We start from the raw sequence: 23,370 nt of genomic DNA on the forward strand, positions 1-23,370 counted from the left end.
CAGACTGGACCAAAGTATTAGTCAGGACAAGGCTGCTTTGTAATTACTGAGTTCTGCTTGTGATGCATTTCTTCTACAGTCTCCATATGTTGGAATGGAGAATTTGAGTTTTTTTTATTATTATTGCAAATTTTCAACTTTTCAACTTCATACATTTTCTTTGTTCACAAATCCCCAAGTTTTTGAGATAAATAAATAAAATTAAAAAAAGGAAAATGGAGTATTTTTCCGGCCAAAAACCATCTTGAGATTAATCTCAGAATCGTACAAAAAAAAACAAAACAAACAATGAAATTTCTGAGTTTCAAAGGTAAAACATTTCAGACCGTTCAATCTGAGAAATTTAACCTTTTTTTCTAGAACATTTCTGAGATTTTTTGGCAGAAATGTACTCATCTTTTTTTTTTCTTTGTACATGGCCCTAATATGTTTTTATACAGGTTTTGTTTCACACATGCAGTTTTCTGCATTTCTTACCAGGCATGTGGACCATCCTGCAGTTGCACACGCGCATGACCTCGTTGGTCTCGCAGAGCAGGCGACAGGCGCTGATGCTGTACGTGTCGTATCCCGGGAACTTCTCCCTGCTGGTGGAGCGGCAGTTCCCCCAGGGCTGGGGCAGGTAGGTCAGCTAAGTACACAGACATTTATCAGACTAGGCTGAGCTTCCAGCAGCACAAACAGCAAACCTACCCTCTGCTCCTGACAAGAAACGAAGGTCTGGAAGCCGGGCGAGACGCCGAAGCCCAGCTGGTGGATGTAGGGAGGCTCGTCCTGACTGTGGATCTGAACTCGGATGCCGGCCTCCAGGGACGTCTCATCTGCGTGGCGAAACAATGTGAAGCAGAGCATGAGAGTGCAGAGGTGGAAGCAGAGCGGATTTCAGGAGGTCTGCATCATTTGACAGATTCAGCTTGATGCTAACTGCGAACCGCATTTCAAGCATGTTTGGGGGAAGAAAGCCAACAGGGAAGAATATTATGCAGCAACAGAACAAGCAGAGATGAAGAGCAGAGTGCTGGTCGGGAAATCCCTTTAACAAATCCCATGTTTTATGTGTAAAAGCACTGTAAAAAAAATAAAAATTAAAAAGACAATTACAACCCAAACTTTAGTGTATTTGGTTGGAAATTTCTGCTTGTCCATATGATTGGATTGAGTTAATTCTTCTATAAAGTGAATGAAGCAACATTGATTGTGAATAGGTGCTGAATAAATAAACTAAGTGAAGTCTTCTGGGGTATATTTCTTACAGATTTACACATGTAGAGCCATTTTTAACCCAGACTATTCTATTATAGCACAACCTGTCTGACTAACAGGTTTTCTATCATATTTAACTGAATTCATTTCCCCACTAACTGTGAGGTTCTCTGGACATGCTGAAAAAACCCAAATGTATTCACATCCCAGGCAGATTTAGATTGAATGTAATCTTCTAATTATACAAAAATATTTCTTTTGACCAGAAGTAATTTTATTGATTTCAGCTTGTGTGGTGCTTGGTCTTGAACTGGACAGATAATCTCTGAGGAGAGTTAAATCAAGGTGATTACATGGAAACCCTCCAACCTCACACCTCAAAAACACAAAATCTTACCAAATATTTTTGTTCTAGTTTCTAGTGGAAAAATCCCAGTACACTTGAAATAAGACAAAACTGACCTACAAGTAACTTTTCAGCAGATGGGAGCTTGATTTTAGTAAATAACGCCTTAATATTGATGAAAAATACAAACTATAAGAGAAATAATCTCCCAGCTAATGGAATAAGACATTTTGACTTAAAATATGGGAAACATGTTTTTCCACTGGCAGATTATCCCACTTTTATCTGGACCTTTTAGTTTTAAATTAATGTAACTTAAAACAAGGTATATGTTGCTGAAAAGTTACTTGTAAGTTGGTTTAAAATTGCATGTTTTTGCAGTGCAGGAAAAGGATAAAAGAAAGACTGGGATCTGATCAGGCAATCTGACATAACCCTCATTACTCAAGAAAAATATTTAATGTACCATTGGGAACATACAAAAAGACTTTTTAGCAAGTATTTGATATGCTAAGAATAAAAAATATATAAAGATAGTTTTTATTTATTAAGAAATTACACATCATTTTAAAAATCAAATGTAAATAAATATGAATAAATATATATATATTTTCTTTTTATTGTCATCTCAGAGAAGGTCAATTCAGATTGGTTGAAAATACATTTTTAAATCTAAATATACTGAAAGTATGAAGAATTTTGGGCGTAACTGCTAGATTTTTATACGTTGGTAAAAACAAAAACAACAACAAAAAAAATCAATCAATTTCCTTCCACTTGTTAATTTTTTCTTTGATTAATTTAAAAGAGTCCCAATAAAACACACTGAGGTTTGTGGAATCAACATTTTGCAGTACACTGTGTATTTACAGTGTGGTGCAGATAAAGTGATGAATTAAATGATTATTTCATGCTGTGTTTTGAGGCAGTAGGATGTTTGTAGGCCTTACTCGTCTCTCTCCAGATGGGCAGATACTCATCCTGCTGGATATCCAACATGATCTCCAGCCCATTTCCCATCCCGCCCTGCTTCGTCTTCTTGGATGTCGTCTTGTTGCCATTAAAAGTGTAGCATTTCCCGTATCTGGTGTAAACCTGCACACAGAGAGATTCATATCGTCACTGCAAACATGACAAAGTCCACATGCAGCTTCTGACGAGCAGAGCATTGAAATGACTGCAGAGATACGGGGGCCGGAAAAAATATAAAAAATAAACAAGCTGAATCTCTGCCTGAACAGGCAGCTGAATATTACCCAGAAACCTCTGGATGCAGTCTGCTGGCTCGCTCCCTCATGGGCCCAGATAAGCTGTCTTTGAATCAATTTCTGACACTACACAGCGCTGCTCAGTAGTACCAGCATCCCACTGTAACGTCAAAAGGACGCAGACTCTTTCTTTTTAATCTTTCTTCAAAAGGAAACAAAAGACAATAATAGAGAGGCTGTGTTGAATGAGCTATCACAGCTCCACCTATCAAGGGAGTTGTCTCGGTGGGGACACATCATCTCTTTGTTTATACCTCTCATCTGAACTGCTGCACTGCAGAAAATACTCAGCTTACAAGCCGTTTAACTGCTCCCTCCTCGGAGTTTTAAAGGCACAAACCGTGAGCCACATGCAAACAAAAGAGGCGGTGCAGCACAGCCAACAAAATGAAAAAATTACAGATAGAAACTCTGCCTAACCCGCATGCAATCCGTGTGTGTGTGTGTGTGCGTGTGTGTGTGTCTTCTTCTTCTGGATATTTGATTCCAAGTGTAGGTTGTTTGGAAAGACTATTCAGCTGAGCACTTGTGCAATCCCTCCACTGAACTGTAAAGGTACAATCAGAACTTAGCAGCCATAACCAGGTATGGCAGGTGTCCAGTTCTGGATCTCTCTACAAGCTGATGCAGAAACCACTGTGATCAAGCAACACACTCCTTCCAAAGAAAGAGCACTGCAGGTGTGTGTTTGGCCTTTTAAACACAAAAACACCAACAGACGGGTGAGGGAGATTTCTGATTTCTTGTTTCTCGCATCTTTTAATTATTTGCATCTTTTAACAGATTATGGATTAATCAAGATGTAGTGCAAAAATGGTGCAATACGTTCCCCGAGACGTTTACATGCACTAGTCAATGAGAAAGCTTAGTCTTATCAGAGTATCAGTAAATTTCAAAATCTGATTAAATGCAGTTTATGTGCAGTTTAGTGACACAACTCATCCGTGTATATGTGCCATTGTTACACATGAAAATGTTGGTCAGTGGTTCATTTATTATGGTTCATAAGCAATTCTAAACAGTTGGGATTTTAGTCCAGATCTAAAACTGTAAATCCATATCGCCCACCACTACTCTCAACAGTCTCTAGAGAAAAATTGGTGACATTAAAACAGAGCTGCACCCCCTGCAGGCGTTTAGTTTGTGGGATACTGTCACGGCGCCAGTGTTTGCTAAAGCACCACTATCTGTGCTCTGACTTTGATATCAGTTTGATACACCTAATGAGCCCTATGATGTCCAAATTAGGGATACTGGCTGAACAGCACAAGCTCTCATTTACAGACCACAGGGTGTATCCGCCTGTGAGACGGCTGAACAGCAAATCAAAGCCACTGTTATTGGATCCAGTCAAGTAATTCTATGGAACGGTGGGTAATTTTGCGATGTCCACAACAGTGATTAGAGCAGAGAAACGAGTAGCGTTTACAAAAAGAAGCTGCTCAGAGAGACAGCTGTGTTTTTTCGGTGCTGTAATATATTTCTGGGGCTTTGATCATGGCGTTTGAGCATGCTGGTTTGTACGCGTGTGTCTTTGAATAAATCAGAAATGGTTACACTCAAATTGAGTCCTGTTTGAGGATTCGGAGAAACGGTTGACAATTACAGATGGCGGCTCCAGCTCTGATGTGGATTTTCAGCCGCTTCTCTCTGCATTTTTGTAAATTGCGACATCTTTTCAAGGGGAAGTGATTATAAAATGAAAGTTGGCAAAGGAGAGAGGGTTCAAGTACTCAAGTTTGACTTTTGACTGACATGTGCTATTAGGCTGAAATGGTTTAATCTCTATTTGGCGGGTGCTGCGGAGGTAAGCTGCACTTATCATTGATTCCCCGCCTCCACCTGGGTTCATTGACACACTTAAGCCTCAACTGGAAGTCTTTATCTGATGGAGCAAACCAACCGAGGCAAAGGAGGATTTTACTTCAGAAACGCTCCAAACACCCTTACCAAGAGCCAGGGTTCCGCTCTAAAACTTCTGCCTCTGAAGGACGCCTGTGTGTCTCCAAATGATATCCCCAGAGAGGACGGAGAATTTTTCCCATCATCTCACCCAGGAAATAGACGCTGGCAGAGCTTCCACTGCTTTATTTCTCAGCTACTGAACTTTCCTCCGACTCCTCTCTCCACACCCACAATGGGACTGATGGAGCATTTTCCTCTTGTTACATCCAGCACCAAATTTAGTAAAGGTAACAGGAATGACACGGGCAAATCCCAAGTGGGGACTTGGCACTGCTGCCGACAAACTGAAACAAAGCGGCAGCGTGGAAATCAGGCACTGAAAAGAAAGGATTTATTGTGTTGCATTGAGGGAAACCAGAGCTATCACATCACCTAACAGAGAGCGGTTTGCTTACGTGACATTTAGGGCATTTAAACAGTAGGCTTTGTTGAGCCAGTATTAACAATGAACCTTCACAGTATCTGAAAGTAAGCAAAGGAGCCTAAACCCCAAATAATGGCTGTTTTTAATCTGTTCTGTCTCATATTGTTTATTTAAGGGTGTTTTCTTATCTGAGTTTGATAAAGTTACAACATTTGCTACATTTGGTTCGCTTTCACACTGCACTGTGTCAAACGAGCCAAACCATTTGAGAATCCTGTTGACCCATTTGCTTGTGCTCGTCCGGCACCAAGAACCACTAAAAGAAATTATATGAAAACCTCTGAAGAAGACATTAGCGTAACTTCCTTTTTGCGAAATGTAAACAAAAGTGGAGTGGTGTCAGATTTTAGCAGCTGTAGGATTTCTCTTCTGCTTTATAGGCACTGATTTCCTTAATTTTGGGAGATTAGTGATTGGCTGATTTTTACATGTGAAGCCGATCTTATCTACAGATCTTATCTACCTTGGCAAAGGCCTAAAAAAAAATCAACCCCTGTCCTCTTTAGGTCTCCTGTGAGTGAGGTTTGACTGATAAACTGGCCACCAGGTTATGACTGAACGTTTACAGTTAACAGTCGCGCCACTGTTGCCAATTCAACAACTGTCTTGCTATACTGAGCAACATTTCAGAGCATCGGCCAAAATCTGAATGGGTAGGAAAGGCTTTTTAAATGATCGGCAATCGGCAATTGGCCAAAAAACTGCACCCCTGGTTTCTGGTCAAATACTACAAACCATTTCTCCCACTAGCAATAAACTCTCACATTTGTTTTGGTTGTATTTACCCACAATGCTATGCACTATAGTTCACTTCCTGCTTTTGGAGCGATCTTGGGTCCGCCCGGTGTTCACATATTCATTTGAATAGCATCAAATTTCACTTCAAACGAACTGAGACCAAAGTTTTTAGAGTTAACTTTAAGGTTCACATCAAAATTTGCATTCACACCTCCCCAAACAAATCAGACTTTCAAGACAAATGAACTAAAGTTTGATTAAAATGGACCAAATGGGGCTGGTATGACTGCACCCATAGAGTGAATTGCCAAAAAACCCCAAACTATTTTGCAATAACAAATAGACATTGTTTTTTGTGTCTAGCTGTGCACAGCTGGTACATACAGATAATTGCTTCTATCAGCTGCTGGTAATTGCAGTGAAAGGTTTTTCTATTAAATGACTCACGAGAGACAAAATACAAATGCACACTACAAAGTATAAAAACCAGGCATCTTTCAAATTTGCTTTGTGTGGCTCAGAAGAAAATGTTTTTGATTGTAACGTGAAAAACTGTGGTAACATTTTATTTGAAGAGGTGTTCTTAACACCTGTCATGAGCATGGAGTCTTCAAAAATATTTACAACTGTCGTCATGAAGTGTAATTTGGTAAATAATTACACTTTTAATGCAAAGTTGCAATAAAAATTGCATTAAAAGTCCATCAAAAGTGTCAACTTTGCATTAAAAGAGACATTATTTATCATTAAATTAACATTATTTATGTTTGTCTTATGCACAACCCTTCAAATAATGTGTTACCTAAAAAATGTAAGAAAGTTTATATGAATATTTTTCCAAGGCTTTTAGCAACTGGAAATAAATGGTCACTTTCTGTTTTTGTGCAGAAAATGTGATCAGTTTCTAAGATAATTTTGAGACGTTTTTTTTTTTAGAAATTTATCTCTCAGTGTTTCCAGAATAGCAGCTTGTTGATGTGTTTTTGCTGTACATAATGTACCTGGAATGTATTTTGTTCTAAATAAATGTAAGTATACATGTAATGTGAAAACAATGGACGCCGTTCTGTTTTATTCTGCAGAGCCTCTCTTCTGTTTCTGTGTTTTTCTTCGACCTTGCTGGAATTTTTCCTTATCCTTAAAGGAGACATGATTCTCTTTCACCTCTCTTTTTTATATTCACTGATAGACTGTGGATGTTTGTAAAGTAAAAGCAATAAAACTGCATAAATTACGTTGTCTTAACTTCTTTGGAGGAGAGTGTGAAAGTGGAAAGTCACAAACATTAAGAAACACAGTTTCCCATTGCCTGAATTCATCAAATTAGCATAAATTGTATCTTACAAATTACAATGTGAACACTTTAAATGCAAATTCATGGTGCGCCGTTTTGCCAGTTTTTCCACCAAAGTGCCTTGTTTCACTTCCTGCCTCTCCACGATAAATGCATTTGGAGTCCAGGCCCTTAGCGTGTAATTCAGGAGCCCTGGTGGGCTAAACCTTTAAACACCCTCGTTTTACGGCCGTGATCTGACAGTCCTAACTTCTCCCTTTTAGAGAATCTGCAGGGATCACTTCAGTGCTTCACCGGAGGACATCCATTTCCAGGCAGGCTGCATGTCATCGGGTGGTTCTCCGAGTATGAGCAAGAAGGATTTGAATTCATTTACACAGGGTGGTGGTAAGTGTGAGAGCACTGATTGGCAGATAAAAACCATTAAGGCCGGCTCATGAAGGTTTAAGGTTGACAGAGAGCGTTTTCCGCTTTAATGGCTTCATTACAGCGTCCCAGCAGTGAGACTTGAATAACAATGTCACATAAGCTTACTATTTACATGTTTTTTTAATGTTCTGCTTGGACTGTTGCAGAGGTGGGTTACACTATAAAAAGTTTCTCATGCAATCATTTTGTTTTATTATAAACTCATTAAGGCAGAAATGGCTTCTTTACTGCAAAATTCATATCATATTAATATATTGTGATGGGTGGTCACAATGTGATTTGTGTAAAATGTACAATGGAAACAAAACAAAAATCACATACTAATTGGGTGAAATGTATATATTTTTCTGTGTTAAAACTTGATTAACATTTGTTTGTTACATTAACACAAATATTTGTTGTTATGTTGCTGCCTGTCATTCCCTTCAGTCCTGATTGGCAGCTTCATAATCTCAATGGTGACTACCTGGATAAATCAAAGTTAAGTAATTAAATGAAAAATCTATCTCTACATAGAAACACAATCATTTTAATCAAAAATTAATGTATGAAATTCTGCTTTTTATTTCCCAGTGTTGTGACTGGAACTCGTAGTCAGCTGCATTGCTGGTATTTAGCTAACTACAGTTACATGCTTTTCTTTAAGATACAAGCAATTTGAGATGCAAATTGCTTGTATTTCATAAATTCCACACACTTTGCAGATTACATTTTTCTGCTGTCTGACAGTGACATCTGCTGAACTCTTCCTGAGTATCGCTCTAAGACCGCAGTAGGTTAAACCCGAACCAGGTCCAGAAAACTGATGTTTGTGCACCCGCCTTTTTAAGGAGCTCTTCCTTTGCGCTCTCCACCACACTGCTTCCCACTTGTTGATGCTTACGTAATCAACAAGTATTACCGCGATTAGCAGGTAGACTGAAAAATAATCAAATTTCTATCATTTCTGCTGCACATAATGTATATTGTGCATTACTACTGCACATATTGTCAAGCAAATTGTCAGTTTCTACCAATCATGTTGAATAATATCTTAATATTGCATCAAAATGTATTGTTCTGTTTTCCATTGTAGGATGTAAGCATTTGAGCGATGCAAGAAAACATATTGGAGGAGTACGGTTGTAAAAAAAAGGAAAAAAAAAAAGAAAAATTTTCACATTTTATCACCTTTACGCAAATGTTCACATGTACTGTGATGGTCAAAGGGTAAAACCACAAAGCTGACTTTAAAAGACCTCTGGGAGACACTCAGCTCTCTGTAAGCTGCAGGCTTCAGAAGCCAGTCTAAAAATGTAAGGTCTTATTTTCTCTGAACACAGCATAGAGCAGAATGTGAGAAATGAGTCTTCAAAACAAAACAACAACAAAAACAAAAAATACAATTTAGGGTGTGTAAGTGAAAGGAGAAAACCCAGTGAAGGCATTTCTGCTGTATCCATTTTTCCCTTCAGACCTGCTCTCAAAAACATCCATTTGGGCTCCTTGAAGAGAAACCTTCCTTTGTGAAGTAACTGTTACTTCTTAAAACTCACTAAGTGAATTTCCCAACATCACACAGAGTGTCTGTAGTACTTTGCAGAAAAACTCACGAAAAGAGCTGAAAGGAGCAGAAGCACATCCTCAACTGGGTTTGATCTGAACAGCTTAAAAACACAAAAACCTAGAAATTTATATTAGAGATGTCTTCAATTCTAGTGTTTTTTGTTAGTTCCTGGAGAAATTAAATTTCCCATTACAGTACCTTTCAAACATATGCATCTACATTATATTTTTAAACCTTTTTAACATGACAGCCGTAAATATTAATGTATTTAGTTGCGATTTTATGTAACAGACTAAACACGTGGAGAAACATAGAGGAGACAGTATCATGCTGTGGAATCATTTGTTGGAATGGCATAGTCAAAGAACAAGATGTGATTCTGAATCATCCACTGTGTCTCAATAAATTCTATAAAAATGTATGTTTAAACATATTTAAACCTGAAAACTGAATATAATATTTGCTCTGTAATTTAAAAATAATACATTTCTTTTCATAGTCACTATAAATCAAACAATTTAGATTCATAGACATATTTTCAAATAAATTACTGAGTTGTAGGTCTGTGGATTTTTGTTTTGTTTGTAAATAATGTTTAAAACAATGCAAAATTATGCGCCTGTTTGTGTTGGTATATCAGAAACCACAACAAAATACACTGAGGTTTGTGGTTTTAATGTGACAATATGTAGAAAGTGCATTCACATTTTAGCTGCATCCACCTGAATTTTATTGCCAAAGAAGCATCTGTGTTTCCTGCACTTATTTATGTTTTCACAATCACATAAAAACATATAGATTGAATCAAAATTATAAACAAAACGGCACAGTGATGATAGTAATGTTTTTTTCTTGCATGTACATGAATGAATGTCTAAAGGCTTTTTATATTTACCAAATAAACTGTAGTCACACTGTGATTATCTCATTATTGTAGAAACATTTTGAAGCATTCAGACAAGGCCGACAGCAAGGTTTCTAGGATTTTACACATATTTCAATCCAGATTAGAAACTGAAAAAAATGAGAGCAATTTGTAAACATGCTTCCAAAACAAAAATTTATAAAACGTCAACACGGATTCTTCTTTTATTCTTCCTAACATGGCACAGTTTAGTTACAGGAAGCACAAATAATCCTTAATCAAGAGTCAGACACATGATTAGGATATGAAGTTTAGCTTGGTCATAACTCCACCATGCCACAAAAAAACAACAAAAAGAAGAAAAACAGAGAGGAGACAGAGACTCAAAGCAGTGCAGCTGCATGTCGGGTCTCGCATGTTTTGCACCATTAACCTCCATCTCAGTGTCTTTCTCATAACGCAGCAATTCAAAACATTACAGTGTGTCATTTCCAACCTTCATTACACAACTGGGAAGCGAGATCCCAATCGAAATTTAATAAAGTCATAAGACGAAAGTAAATACAAGGCACTGTTTGAGGTCGGATCGGTGATGTTTTCTCAATGTTTTGTGTTTTCCTTTGTTAGATTGTCAGTATATAATGCTTCTGTGTTTGTTTCAGGTCCAATACATGTGACTTCACGACAGACACAGGTTCCCTGTATTTACTCTAACTAAAGAGGAGTTCAAGTTGACGGTTAACATCAGTCCAGCAGCTTCTGCCCCAACGTTACAAACAGCAACAGAAAAAGAGGCTGATGTGATCTTGTAGTGGTATTTTATATAAATTTATATCATTAATCCACATAACTAATCTCCTCTTTAACTTAGACAACAATCAATATATATTTTTAGTTCAGGAAATAAAATCACACATGTAATATTCAAAGAGTATCACACAATGCATAATGGAAACATTACTTTGTATTAAACATTAAAACATACCTAAAAAAGACCAAATGAAGTTTATGGTTAACATCAGTCCAGCCGCTTCTGCCTCTATGCATCAAATAAAATATGATACATAACCCTAAACAAACTACAAAACAATAGCTCTCAAAGAGTAGTTAGCATTATGTGATAGCAGTTAGCATCAGTTAGCAGTTGTAAAATTAAACATGGCTAAAATGCCCAACATTAACAATAACGCATACATAACAAAGCAAAATTACTCATGAAACACTGTATATGATTAAACTTGTCTAAAATATATCTTAAAATATAATAATTGTAAAGAAAACACAGATGCATGTCACAGTTACAGGGGGAGGAGCTGTCAGTCACTGGTTGCTATGGCAACCACCAACTGTTAAGAGAAGCGCAACAGAACTTAATACACCGATAAATATCTGGAGAAACAACTTCTTGACTAAAAGTAGACTCAAAAAATAAACAAACACATTTTGACAACTTCACATCTGTAATATTGTTAAATTAAAACCCTGTTACAAGTACACTGATTGTTTAGCACAATTATTTAGTGTAAGCTGCATGTACAGCTCTATATTTGATACATTAAGGCTCGAATAAGAACCTGCATCCGTGTTTCAAGTGCTGTGACTAATCTCTTCTCTTTCTTTGCCGTCCTTCCTGCTCTGAAGCCAAGAGGAGTGCTTTCAGACTCCCCCTCTCCGCTACGCCCTGCATGTCCAAGCATACTCAACTAATGGAGCGGCGAGGGATGCTCTTGAAACAGCGGCTGAAAATGGACATGCTCTCCAGCACAATACACAGCCTCACAAACACAAGAGTCCACTATATTCAGCACTCTCTGTGATGTGAAAGCTTTCAACGAGCCCCGTCTGCCCACCAACAACCCGGCCCGTAATGGCGCCGTTTCATAAATGTGATTAGAAATTACAGTCATAATGGGGATAATTTATTTGGATCATCACTGTGGGACGGGTCCCTAATCAGTCTTTATGTGTAATTGAGACAAATTATCTCTTAGAGCCGGATCTGGAGCCAATGTCCAATCGAAAACAGGAAGCCCCTTCCTGACCTTTAAAGTTGAGTGGCGCCTATTAATTGTGCCCTGGCCTCCAGGGAACAATAACCCCTAAAAAGCACTCACTCAAGATGCAAACAGCCTTAAAAACCCTTGAATGTTCTCACATTTTGTAAGATTTAATCACACATGTCAATATAGTTAAGGAACATTTAAAAAAAAAAAAAAAACAACAACCATGGACTTAAATTGGTGGGGATTCGGTTTAATTTACGAGCCTAATTTATGTTGTAGGTTCAGTTTTTGTCTGGAAATCTCCTATTTTCCTTTTTAAAAGTAAGAGGGTATGACATCATATTAGAGACATACTAAGAAAATAAAATAAATAGTCATAAATATTAAAAAAGTCATAATGTTACAAGAATAAAGTCATAGAATTATGAGAATAGTCATTACAACTTTATTCTCATAATATTATGACTATTTCCATAGTTTAATTTTTTGTTTTTTCTTAGTATGGCTCTAATATTCCATCTTAAAATAGCCCATGTTAGAGATTATCTCTCAACAGATTCTCTCACCTGAGCTGTGGATTTCTGCAGCTCCTCCAGAGTTTAAATCACCTTCTGGATGTCTGATTAATTCTCCTGGCAGGATTGCAGTTGTGCTATTCTTTTTTTATTTCTAGAAGCTGGATTGAACAGTGAACTGGGAAGTGTAATATAATTGTTCAACCTAACTCTGCTTTAAACCTCTCTGCTTTATTTTTAACCCATTTCTTGATCTTCCTGATGATGTTTTTTTCCACTAATGTTTTCCAAGAATCCTCTTATACATAAGAGGATTCTTATGTATAAGAATCCATTAATATGTTAATGGATTCTATTTAATAAGTTGGTGACTTTGGATTTAATTTGCCTGCACTGTATTTTATTTAGGTGCGTCAGAGCATGTGTAACCCTTCTGTGTTCATCTCAGGTCCAGTAGGTCGACTTCACGTTCAGGTTCCTTGCATTTATTCTAACGAAAGATTTAGTCAAGTTGGTGGTTTACATCAGTCCAGCAGCTTCCGCCTCTATACATAAAATAAAATATAATAAATAACCCTAAACAAACTACAAAGCAATAGCTCCCAATGAGCAGTTACCATTAACAGTCGTAAAATTAAGCATAGCTAAAATGGATAACATTAACAACGGTAACATTAAAAAACATATACACAACATAGCAAAATTTCTCATGAAATACTTTGTATGATTAAACTTGCCTAAAATATGTTAAAGTATAATACTGGTAAACACAGAGCTGATCCTAATACCACAGTTACAAAAAGGGGGAGGAGCTGTCACTGGCTGGTTGCTATGGAAACCACCAACATCCAAGAGCAGCGTAACAGAACAATGTCTGGAGAAACAAGTTGTTGACCAAACAAAATAAATTCAAAATAACTTTTTGACAAACTGCACATCTATAATACTGTTAAAATAAAACCCTGTTACATAAGATTAGAACCTATTTGTGTTGTTTGTCACATAAAATCACAACAAAATACAACGGTTTTGATTGTAATGTGAGGAAATTGTGGTTTATTCTCTTACTTAGTTATTTTGTGTGGAGGGAATATTTATTTAAATAAGTTTTCTTCTGTTATTTAGGTAAATAACAGAAGAGAACTTACTCTTCTGTTATTTATTTAAGAATCTCAGAGTATTCTTTCCTCTGCAGTGCTTGGGGTCAGATAGATATGAAAAGTTTTGTGCTCTCAAGGTTGTAAAAGAGCACATTTTTTCTCTTCTCACACAGTCCTGATAAGCCATGCTGCACCTTACACGCCGATATAGTTGAGGAGAAATTCGCCTAGGGCGTTGCACCGACAAACCGTTTTACCTGAGGCATTTGTCTGACTGTCAGTTCTGTTTTCCTGCAGTCATTTAGATGCTCAGCTTTAATTAAGCTACCGCTCTCATTAACAAAGGATCTCATTTCCGAAGCTCTCAATCTCACGCCACTTTCTTCTTCTCGTCAGACAAACACCTCCACGCCAAACATGCAAACGGATCTCCCCGGCCAACCGTTTATTGAGTATTCATCATAACTCCAGACACCTGCTAGTTGTTTTTCTTTTACATGGACTCCAGGGAAACGATATCTATTGGGCTGGATTTACACGCCGGGTGTTGATGAAACTTCTGGAGAGCAGAAGCAACGTCCCTGTATCTTCTGACAAGAATCGTCAGTTTAAAATATGAGCTACCTTTGGGGATGGGAGAGTGACGCCGAAGCAAATTAAATATCAGGCGCTTCCTCCTGACATTGTATGACAAGTTATTCATAACCGTGCAAACTTATCAGCTTATGCAAAATGATTGTGGCTGCATCTGTTGCTTCTGGATGAGTTATTTTCCCATGATGGGAGAGATCTATTGTCATGAGATTCCTAATGGTGTGCAACACTTGCTTTATTCACAAGATGGTGCAATAAGTGCACGCACTCACCCGCTCACACACTTCTGCAATCCCTTCTGTATGAAATAACATTTGGTTCTCAGCTTTGTAACATTTATGAGGGCTGAGATTCCTGTTTTTCATGCACCATAAATCATTCAAGTTAGCAAAAGTGATTGGTGTTTTTGTCCTGCAGAAAGATATTCTTTTAAATCAAAGAGACAAAGCTGGAACCCATAAGAGTTTCGCACAACCAGAGGCTTAAACTCTCCCCCTCTCCCCCATCACGGGACTTAAAGAAGTAGATAATGAAGCGGGGGAACAAACTGCAAGCAGATCAAACAGAAGTAATAAAAAAGAAAAGCCTTGGACCCTTAATTCTGTCCTTGAGTCCAACTGATAAAAGAGGAAGAAGCAAAACGTTACAGGAACAAAACCGACCACAGAGGACCTGCAGGCGACTGATAGAGCTGGTGATTAATTTCTGGAAATTAATGATTACAAATGAGGTGCTGACATTTCTGGCATTATAAACTCACTTACAGGTGCTTATTCTTTTTCTGGATAATAGAAGAAAAAAACCTTTACTGCCCACCCACTTCCACAGATTGTGCAAAACTCACCGGATGAGCAACCTGCTCACTCTGCAGTTATGAATACTAAGCACTCCCCAGAATAAATCACTAAAATTGCATTGTTTTTATAATTATCCCACAGTTCATAACTTCTCCACTGGACATTTCTCCTCAACCTCTTGTGGATTTATTTTCTTTTCTCCCCCTCTCCTCAGTGCTTGAACCTGATCTATCACTGTTGTTGCAACACCTACCGTTCGCCAACGGAGGTCGATAAAGATTATGGATGTTTCGATGGCTCTGTAATAGCAGGTTGTTAAGAGCCAGAGCGGAGGACCACGGTAATCCCTGTCTGCACATCAAAGACACGCGGGAAATCTGGCCTTGACTTAGCAGAGAGGCCGGACGCCACCTGCCCAGATGTTTGGCATGTAGACGCTGGTTCTGCCAGCACAGGATTCTGAGAACAGAGCAGGATTCCCAGAGTGAATCTGAAGCCTCCCAACCTCAAGGGCAAAGACAAAAAATATATAAATGATAAATCAATCTAATTTCTTTTAAATATAAACAAATCCATCAATTTTCTAATCTGAAGTGATCAACTGGTTTGCTACTGCAGGGGCAACACATAGATAACACTGTGCTGTTCAAAAATACAGAGAAATTCAGTAATAGAAAAAAAATACTAAAGTAAAAGTATGACGTTACACTAGGTTATAAAATGGGAATCTTATTGTGGTAGGAAATTATATAGGCATCAGCAGCTTTTATTTTGAAAAGACAACAGCTCAACTGAAAAAAGCAGGTAACTTCCGGTTTTCAAATTTAAATTATTTTTGCCTTTAAGATGTTATGACTAATTGTTAATCATTATCTTTACAGTAGAGCATATTAATCTCAGAGATTGTTATTTTGGGTTTCAGTTTCAGATAAATTTAACGGATCGTATTATTATCGTTTCCCCGTACTACGAGACGGTCTTGTTTATTTTAGTTTCCATGGGAGAATGTAAGACGTTTTTCTTGTGCTTAATAAGTGTATCTTAATTATTGTAAGTGATAATTCAATCACTATTATTGTAAAAATAATGTGCTATGGAGTAGCTAAGCCCTTTTAAAGAGAGGTAGGATTGCATTAGCAGATATTTAGCAGCTCTAAAATCACACAGAGACCTATCACACCAGGTTTACAAGATGAGAACATGAATCAAATTGCTACTTAGCAACTTGAAGGAGGTTCTCCCCTTTTTAATGCTCTGCTATTTACAGTTGAAGGCTGTTATTAAAACCGTATTTGGTAACCACTGATTAAAAAAAAAAACTCCAAACAGTGTCTCAGATTCTCAAACACTACCAGAGAAAGTAAAGCGAAGATGTTTTATCCACTGGGTTTCAATAGCTACATGAAACTTTATTTTATGCTTTCTAATTGCACAAATAAAGAACATGTTTATGTCTAAATGTGAGAAACTGACAAAAGTAGGACTTTTCCTCCAACTGGCTGGCAGCTATGTGAAACAAGTTAAGATTTCGATGGATGTTTGCAGACTTCAGAGGGGTCTGGTTTGTCTGTTTAGGTGCCGACCAGCTTCTCAGATTTCATCTACTAATGTTTGGGTGGCCTGTATTAACTAGACAGGAAAGCCAAAAATATACAATAAACTAAAGCCAAGCCGAAACAGTTTGACGACAAGCATCTATTTTGTCCAAACTGTCAATACAGTAGATGAACTAAACACAACTGATTGCAAATCTCCAAAATAAGAGTCTATAAAACATAAAAGTCACTCTGGTCTTCAAAAACAGTTTTCTCTGCAGACATAAAAACACAACAGTGTGAAATATAGCACTTTTTATACATAAAATCGCCGTATTGCTATCAATCAGGTAAACATTTCTTTTGGCACAAACCTCTCTTGTGGTGGCTTACTGGATCGAAGTACTAAACTGCATCTTTCTTTTTTAAACATTCCCCTAAAATCAGATAATGTGCATAAACTGTTCAATCAAGCAATAAAACCAATGGAAAACTTTTCATAATTTGCTAAATTTGCAGAAACATTTGAGGATTGTTGTAATTTCAGTTAGCTAAATGTAGGTGGGCTTCACTCTGCACAGACTGCCAGTTCATCACAGAGACAAGGGACAAAAAAACATGTATAGACTCAACTAGGGGCAATTAGTGAGAACAATGAAACTAACAATCATGTTTTTGTATTCTGGGAGTAAAAAGTTTACCTGGAGAGAATACACACATGCATTTAGAAAGAGCCCAGGCCGGGATTCGAACCTGTAACCTTTTTCCTCCAAGGCTGCCAACTGTGCCAAATGTAAAACAGAAGACTATTTTCATTAAATTCTGGGAAATCTATAACTGCAAAATAGGCTAATGCTACTTGCGCCTTGTTTTGCTATCATTAGTTTGCACATCATGATAAAAACAGGCTCATTTTGTTACCTTCTCCTAATCCTAATGGGGCTTTGGAACAATGAAACGGGAAACGCTGGCTCTACACTCATCTTGGAAAGTAATGACACCAGGATGGTGGATGCTGGCAGAGCTGTTTCTGCTTTAGGCGCTGGATCCTGATATTCATCTGACTGTCAAACGCATCCAATGTACAACCCATAAAGTAAACCGTTTTTCTTAATGCCGGATGTCCCTGTGAGCAGGATCATACACACTTTATGCTGGATTCTGGAGAAATAGTTCCAAAATGGCTTCAGGAATTTTAAATCCAGCTTAAAGTTTTGACCTGGCTTCAAAATTCAAGAGATCAACAAGGAAATGAAACTTTGAGGATGTGAAGCATCTGCTTCTGAGGTTGGCTACCTGATACCGGAGCAAACCTTGCTACCTTAACACAGCAAATCTTGATGCTCAATTTCTATTTCTTTCTGCAATCCATTTTTTTTTTGCATGGGTGTTCATACTATTAATTAAATGCAACCACGATGAGACTTCTGTGTGAACGGTTCATGTCCTCAACTTGTAAACGTTCTTCAGCAGAAGAAGAACTTTGACGTAACACAACAGCACACTATTTATGGAAGTAATAATGGATGGAGCCATTTGGGGAACAATTTAAATTTTGTTCAGCAATTAGAGTCGACAGTATTGTCACAAAATCACAACAACACGAAGGAAGGTAATAAAAAGAAATCACAACTAATAGTGATGGCCTTGTGTGAAGCACTGACTGCAACTTTAGTTGCCTGTTTGGATGCGTAATAAGGGCCAATAGGGTGGGATTGTGATGTGATGCGCTTCATTTATTTCATGATTTACCACGTCTGTCTTCTGCTGGTGCAGATTTATGACACAAGTCTCGCATGGACAACGTAAAAGCCAGATAAAATCAACATCACAGTTCAGACTGCAGACGCTTTGAAAACAATCAGATACAAAGTTGACATCAGGTAAACACTGCCCATTTCCATATGACACATATGGAAATGGGCTCAGATTTGATTTTTCTGGGCAAAAAAAGCAACTTTGGGTCACATTTTCCTAATGTGTGAATTGAAGTCCAGAATGTAACTTGCATAGAATTTTTTGGATAATCTGTGAAAATCCTTTTAGCTTCTCTGTCTTCTCCCAGTCCAAACTAGAAATAACCAGTCAGAGCCAAGAGGAGGTTCTTAGTGCTGTCAATCATGTTCCAGACAGTAGAGCCAGTCAGGAATCCTCATGCTAGTTAGCATAGCCTCTGATGGTGGTAGATAAACTGTAATGTAATGTTAAATAGTTTATCCGCCATTAGAATATTTAGCAACACCTACATGAGGATGATTGACAACACCAAGACCCTCCTCCTGGCTCTGATTGATTGTTTTTAACATGGAGTGGCGCATTTCTACAGATGGCAGTAATAGCTCTTAGAGGAGGTGGAGGAGCTTGATCTTTTCTCTATATTGTACAAAAAACATTTATTTTAAATAAAAGTTACATGCTGCGGCTGTAAGACCTTTTCTGGATGTCAGATTCTGCCAGAACTTAATTCAATATTTTCTTTAATATCAATTTCTCAGCTTGCTAACAAGGTTACCGAATACATGTTTCTCTGAAAACATGAAATCCTGCACCAGAAGACAGAAAGCTCAGTGTGTGTTAGCCACAGTTGTCTTTGTGTGACAATCTGAGGGCTGTTTCCTCGACGTTGACTGTCAGCTAAAGAACTCGCCCGTGATAGGGGCTCAGAATCATTGGACGGCCTCCAGTGGTTACAACCCCCAACTGTCAATGTGCATTTCATCTCCGCAGAGTCCATTCACACTGAAGTTGTTTGCTGTTATTTGCAGCCAAAAGCCCCTCAGATCTGGTCCGCGCCGCTGTACGACTGAGGTGTTGTGAAGGTCGAGGTGATTGTTGCAATTATGTGGCCATTACTGAAACACATTACAGGCGGTCAGAATTACACCAGCAGAGAAGCTGCGATTTAAAACACATAGAAGTGAAAAGGTTCGCTGTCGAGTTCATTTTTTTTTTTTTTATGCCAAAAACATTTTCTCGTGAATTAAGCTGTAAATTGTAGGCAGTGGGTAAGTAGGTAACAAACTGAAATATGGAAGCTGTTAACTCAAGGTTTAAACAGTAAGAGTCTGACAAGAATCTGCTAAAAACTATCTGAAAACCAAGGACTTAATCACTGCAGGAGACAATTCATTTTATTTCATTTGTTCTGGTTGGAAAGGAAACAGGGAGTAAGCAAACCTAAAACCCAGCGGGAAACGGTTTCTAGAAATTAAACAGGAAGTGGTGTTTATTAAACACATATAGATATAGGCTACACTGATCAGCTTTTTTCTGGGCAGCACCAATTTCTTGGTTATTTTTAGGCATTCAGCTTAGTTTAATTTCGATCCGTGTCGATGTAAATGTTTTTTATTCTAGAAACAGTTTTAAGTGATTTTCTACATCTGTAGCTATGAAGGTGATCAGCCAACCTGAACTTTAACTCAAGTCTTTTCAAATGTACATTGTTCTCATCACACAACTGTAAACTTTGTAACTAACAGCCATCTTGGCAGGTGGTTGCTTTGGAGTTGCTATGACAACAATAAATAAGCCATAACCTAAGAGCTAGCTATTGCCTGGTTCCCAACTTACAGACAATATAAGTACATTACAACTATTACTCGATCACAATTTGAGTACTCTACCCACCTCTGTGTTATACTAAGATAAATATCAGTGATATTTACTGAACTACTTACTGCTGAACTAGCAAAATTAGATTAGCTAAAGTAGCTTTTAGCTGTTGGCTAACACAAAACAACTACGTGTATGTTATTATTTTGTACTTACTCTGCCTGTCTCCAGAACCTTGTTATTCAATTCAAGATGCAAGATGTGTTTATTGACAGAAAATGTGGGAAGGTTTGGTTGGACTTAAGTCATTTTTTACTGTTTGATCTGGTTTTCACCAGACAGAAAAATATTTTATAATTAAAGACGGAGGATTATTTCTTTGTCTTCTGAGGGACAAATATTTTCTTGCCATCTTCAGCGTGAGATTTATTTCTCCATGTGAACATTGTATGGATTGACGGACGCTTTCCCACAACAGATGTCGACAGATGGTTCCGATGCAAACGGTTTCCATGAACAACATCACAGATGTCTTTTTGTAACAAACCTTTAGACAGGCCAGGCGATTAAAATCTCCCCTCAAGACTATTACAACCACTCAGTTGTGATAGCCTTAACATAAAACGCCTTAAATTTACAGTTCCTTGTAAAAATATTAAAACTTGTTGAACTTTGTCACATTTTACAGCTGGCATCCATAAATTGAATGTATTCTATTTCAATTTTATTTGAGATCAACACAAAGAAGTGTTTAATTTTGAAGACTTCTTACAAGTAAAAATGTGAAAAATGTCCTAACATGACAAAATGTTGAAGAAAATACAGTGTAATACTTTTACAAGATGCTGCAAATATGTTTATTTCTTTAAGAAACAATAATGTAATGGAAATTATTCATTAAATAAGTCAGTATAGATCTCGTGAAAGAATCAGAAATAACTCTTAAAATAAAGTTTATTTTTAAACCTCGTAGGAAAAACATACAAAAAGCCGTTCCATTCGTCATTTGCGATGCAAATAGTGGCATTTATACATTATTACTCCCTCTGCAGGAGACGAGATGGATGCATTTTCCCTGTGTCATAGGTGAATATTGCTTCAACGTTTCTAATACGACAATATCAAGAGGTATGCATTTTTTAACGCGCATTTGCTGCACGTGGATGAATCTGTGTCAAATCAATTTCAAAAGGGCTAGGCGTGACTTTGACCTCGTCTCGAGCCGCTCAAATTGTGACTGAATTCCATTAATACAACTCAAAGCAATTTCGTTGCGTTTAAAAGACACAAAGCCAACCCGGATGCTCCCAGTGACAGCCTGATTTTAGATGATGCAGCCAGAAATATCCGCCAAATCTGGGATTTGGTCCATTTCCAGAACAATTCCAGCTGAAATAAAACAAAGAAATCAACATGTGTTCTGCTTTGTGCAAAGTATTCTGGCTTATTGCTCTGTTGGATTATTTACTTTGTATCCAACACATAAACAAGTACGCAGAAGAACGAAGCACACACATACTGGCGCACACACACAATCAGCATCATTACCTGAAGGTAGGGAAGCAGCTGCTCTGTGTTCTCCTCTTGTATTCTGCCTCTAGAGCATGTGTTATCTGTCAGATTTGAGTTAGACCCAAAGAAAAAAACTCATCTGACGTTTTTCTTTTTTTAACCGACTACAAAGCTGCACACCAGGAAGACGGAGGAACTGTGACTTGTGCAACTCCTCTCGAGATCTATAATTCATTTGACAGATGTCAGAGACAAACAATGTTTATTTCGGCTGTGACGTGACAACGAGCTGAATTGGACCCGTTTACTTTTTCTGCGTGGCACGCTGAGATGGCTTTTGTCGTAAATTGGTGCTACGTAAATAAGCTGATTTGATCCGAATAGCAAATATGCGTCTGAAGGAAGGAAAATGCCTTTACATTGTGCAGTCTGTAACTCCTGTGTTGAGCACCGATGCGAAAGTTATGAATTAATTATGATTAAATAATTACTTAATGAATTAGCAGGCATCAAGGCTAAACTAGGGCAGTATTTCCCAATTCCAGTCCTTGGGGCCCCCCTGCCTGCATGTTTTAGGTGTTTCCCTTCTGCCACACACCTGGATTGAATCTTTGGGTGATTAACAGGCTCCTGCAGTACTTGGTGGCTGCAGAAGATGTCATGCAATCATTTGAATCAGCTGTTCTGGTATAGAGGCACATTTAAAACATGTAGGCAGGGGGGCCCTGAGGACTGGAATTGGGAAACACTGAACTAGGGAACCTCTGAGTAGCAGATGCCAGGGAAAAATATCTCTTAGGCCATTAATGAAGAAGAGACATTATTTCTCAACCTGAACACCAACCATAAAGTCATAAAAGGGAAAACATTAAAACAAAATAAATAAATAATGTTTAGCCTGGTGGGGGCACAAGTAAAGCCTGGTGGGCCGCCAGGCTTATAATCCACTGGGGAAACCCTGGTTGTGTTACGTCCATGTTGTCTGAACAATCATGGAGAATACGGCTGAATGTCCACCAGACGTTCTCTAATGTTCAAACCAAACATGTTCACGCATCTGGTTTACATTCAAAGTCTCTACAGAGGCGGGTCGAGGGCCCGTCGCAGCACGTTTCAACCGTCTAGAGCGCTGGGATGTGAAATGTTTGGAGCATTTGATGCATCAAGCGCGTCCAACAAATGGGCTGGCAATGGAAAACAGAAAAAAATGTGACCTGCAAAATCCTGTTTAAAATTCTGCTCAGTATTTTGCAGGTCATATTAATTTAAGTAACTCAATTCATTAAAGGAAATACATTATATATATATTAATTACAAACAGATTGATGTCCTCAAGGTTTTTTTTCTGGTTATTATGATTATTTTCTGCTTACAGCAAATGAAAACATTTAAGATTAGAATAAAACATCAGACCAATAAAAATAATGAAAACCATATTTAACACCTTGCTTAAAGGTTAATTACAAAATGTTTAATCTGAGAAATGAGCTTCATCTGAACAGGGACTGAGAATATAATTTGTTACTTAAATGATACTACATTTCATAAAAAACTGAATTTAGCTACAGGCCATAATCATAATTAACAGAACCATAAATGTTAGAAATAAATCAAGCTGTGAGCAATGAATCTATCTAATATGAGGGTTTCCTTTTAAATTGAATTAATGAACTAAATTAAC

The 23,370-nt window shown here is 37.8% G+C and overlaps 1 protein-coding gene across 1 annotated transcript in view; it reads right to left on the reverse strand.

Annotated features, from left to right (window-relative positions):
- asic4a (acid-sensing (proton-gated) ion channel family member 4a) overlaps positions 1–23,370 on the reverse strand; it is a 123,622-nt gene that overhangs the window by 11,891 nt on the left and 88,361 nt on the right. The window contains exons 2-4 of the mRNA XM_044132001.1: positions 2,500–2,644; positions 694–821; positions 478–631 (exon numbers count right to left, since the gene is read on the reverse strand). Of these exons, the coding sequence (XP_043987936.1) occupies positions 478–631; positions 694–821; positions 2,500–2,644 (427 nt within the window). The remainder of the gene's footprint in view (positions 1–477; positions 632–693; positions 822–2,499; positions 2,645–23,370) is intronic.

This window comes from Gambusia affinis, linkage group LG11, assembly GCF_019740435.1.
Source record: "Gambusia affinis linkage group LG11, SWU_Gaff_1.0, whole genome shotgun sequence".
Lineage (NCBI taxonomy): Eukaryota > Metazoa > Chordata > Actinopteri > Cyprinodontiformes > Poeciliidae > Gambusia > Gambusia affinis.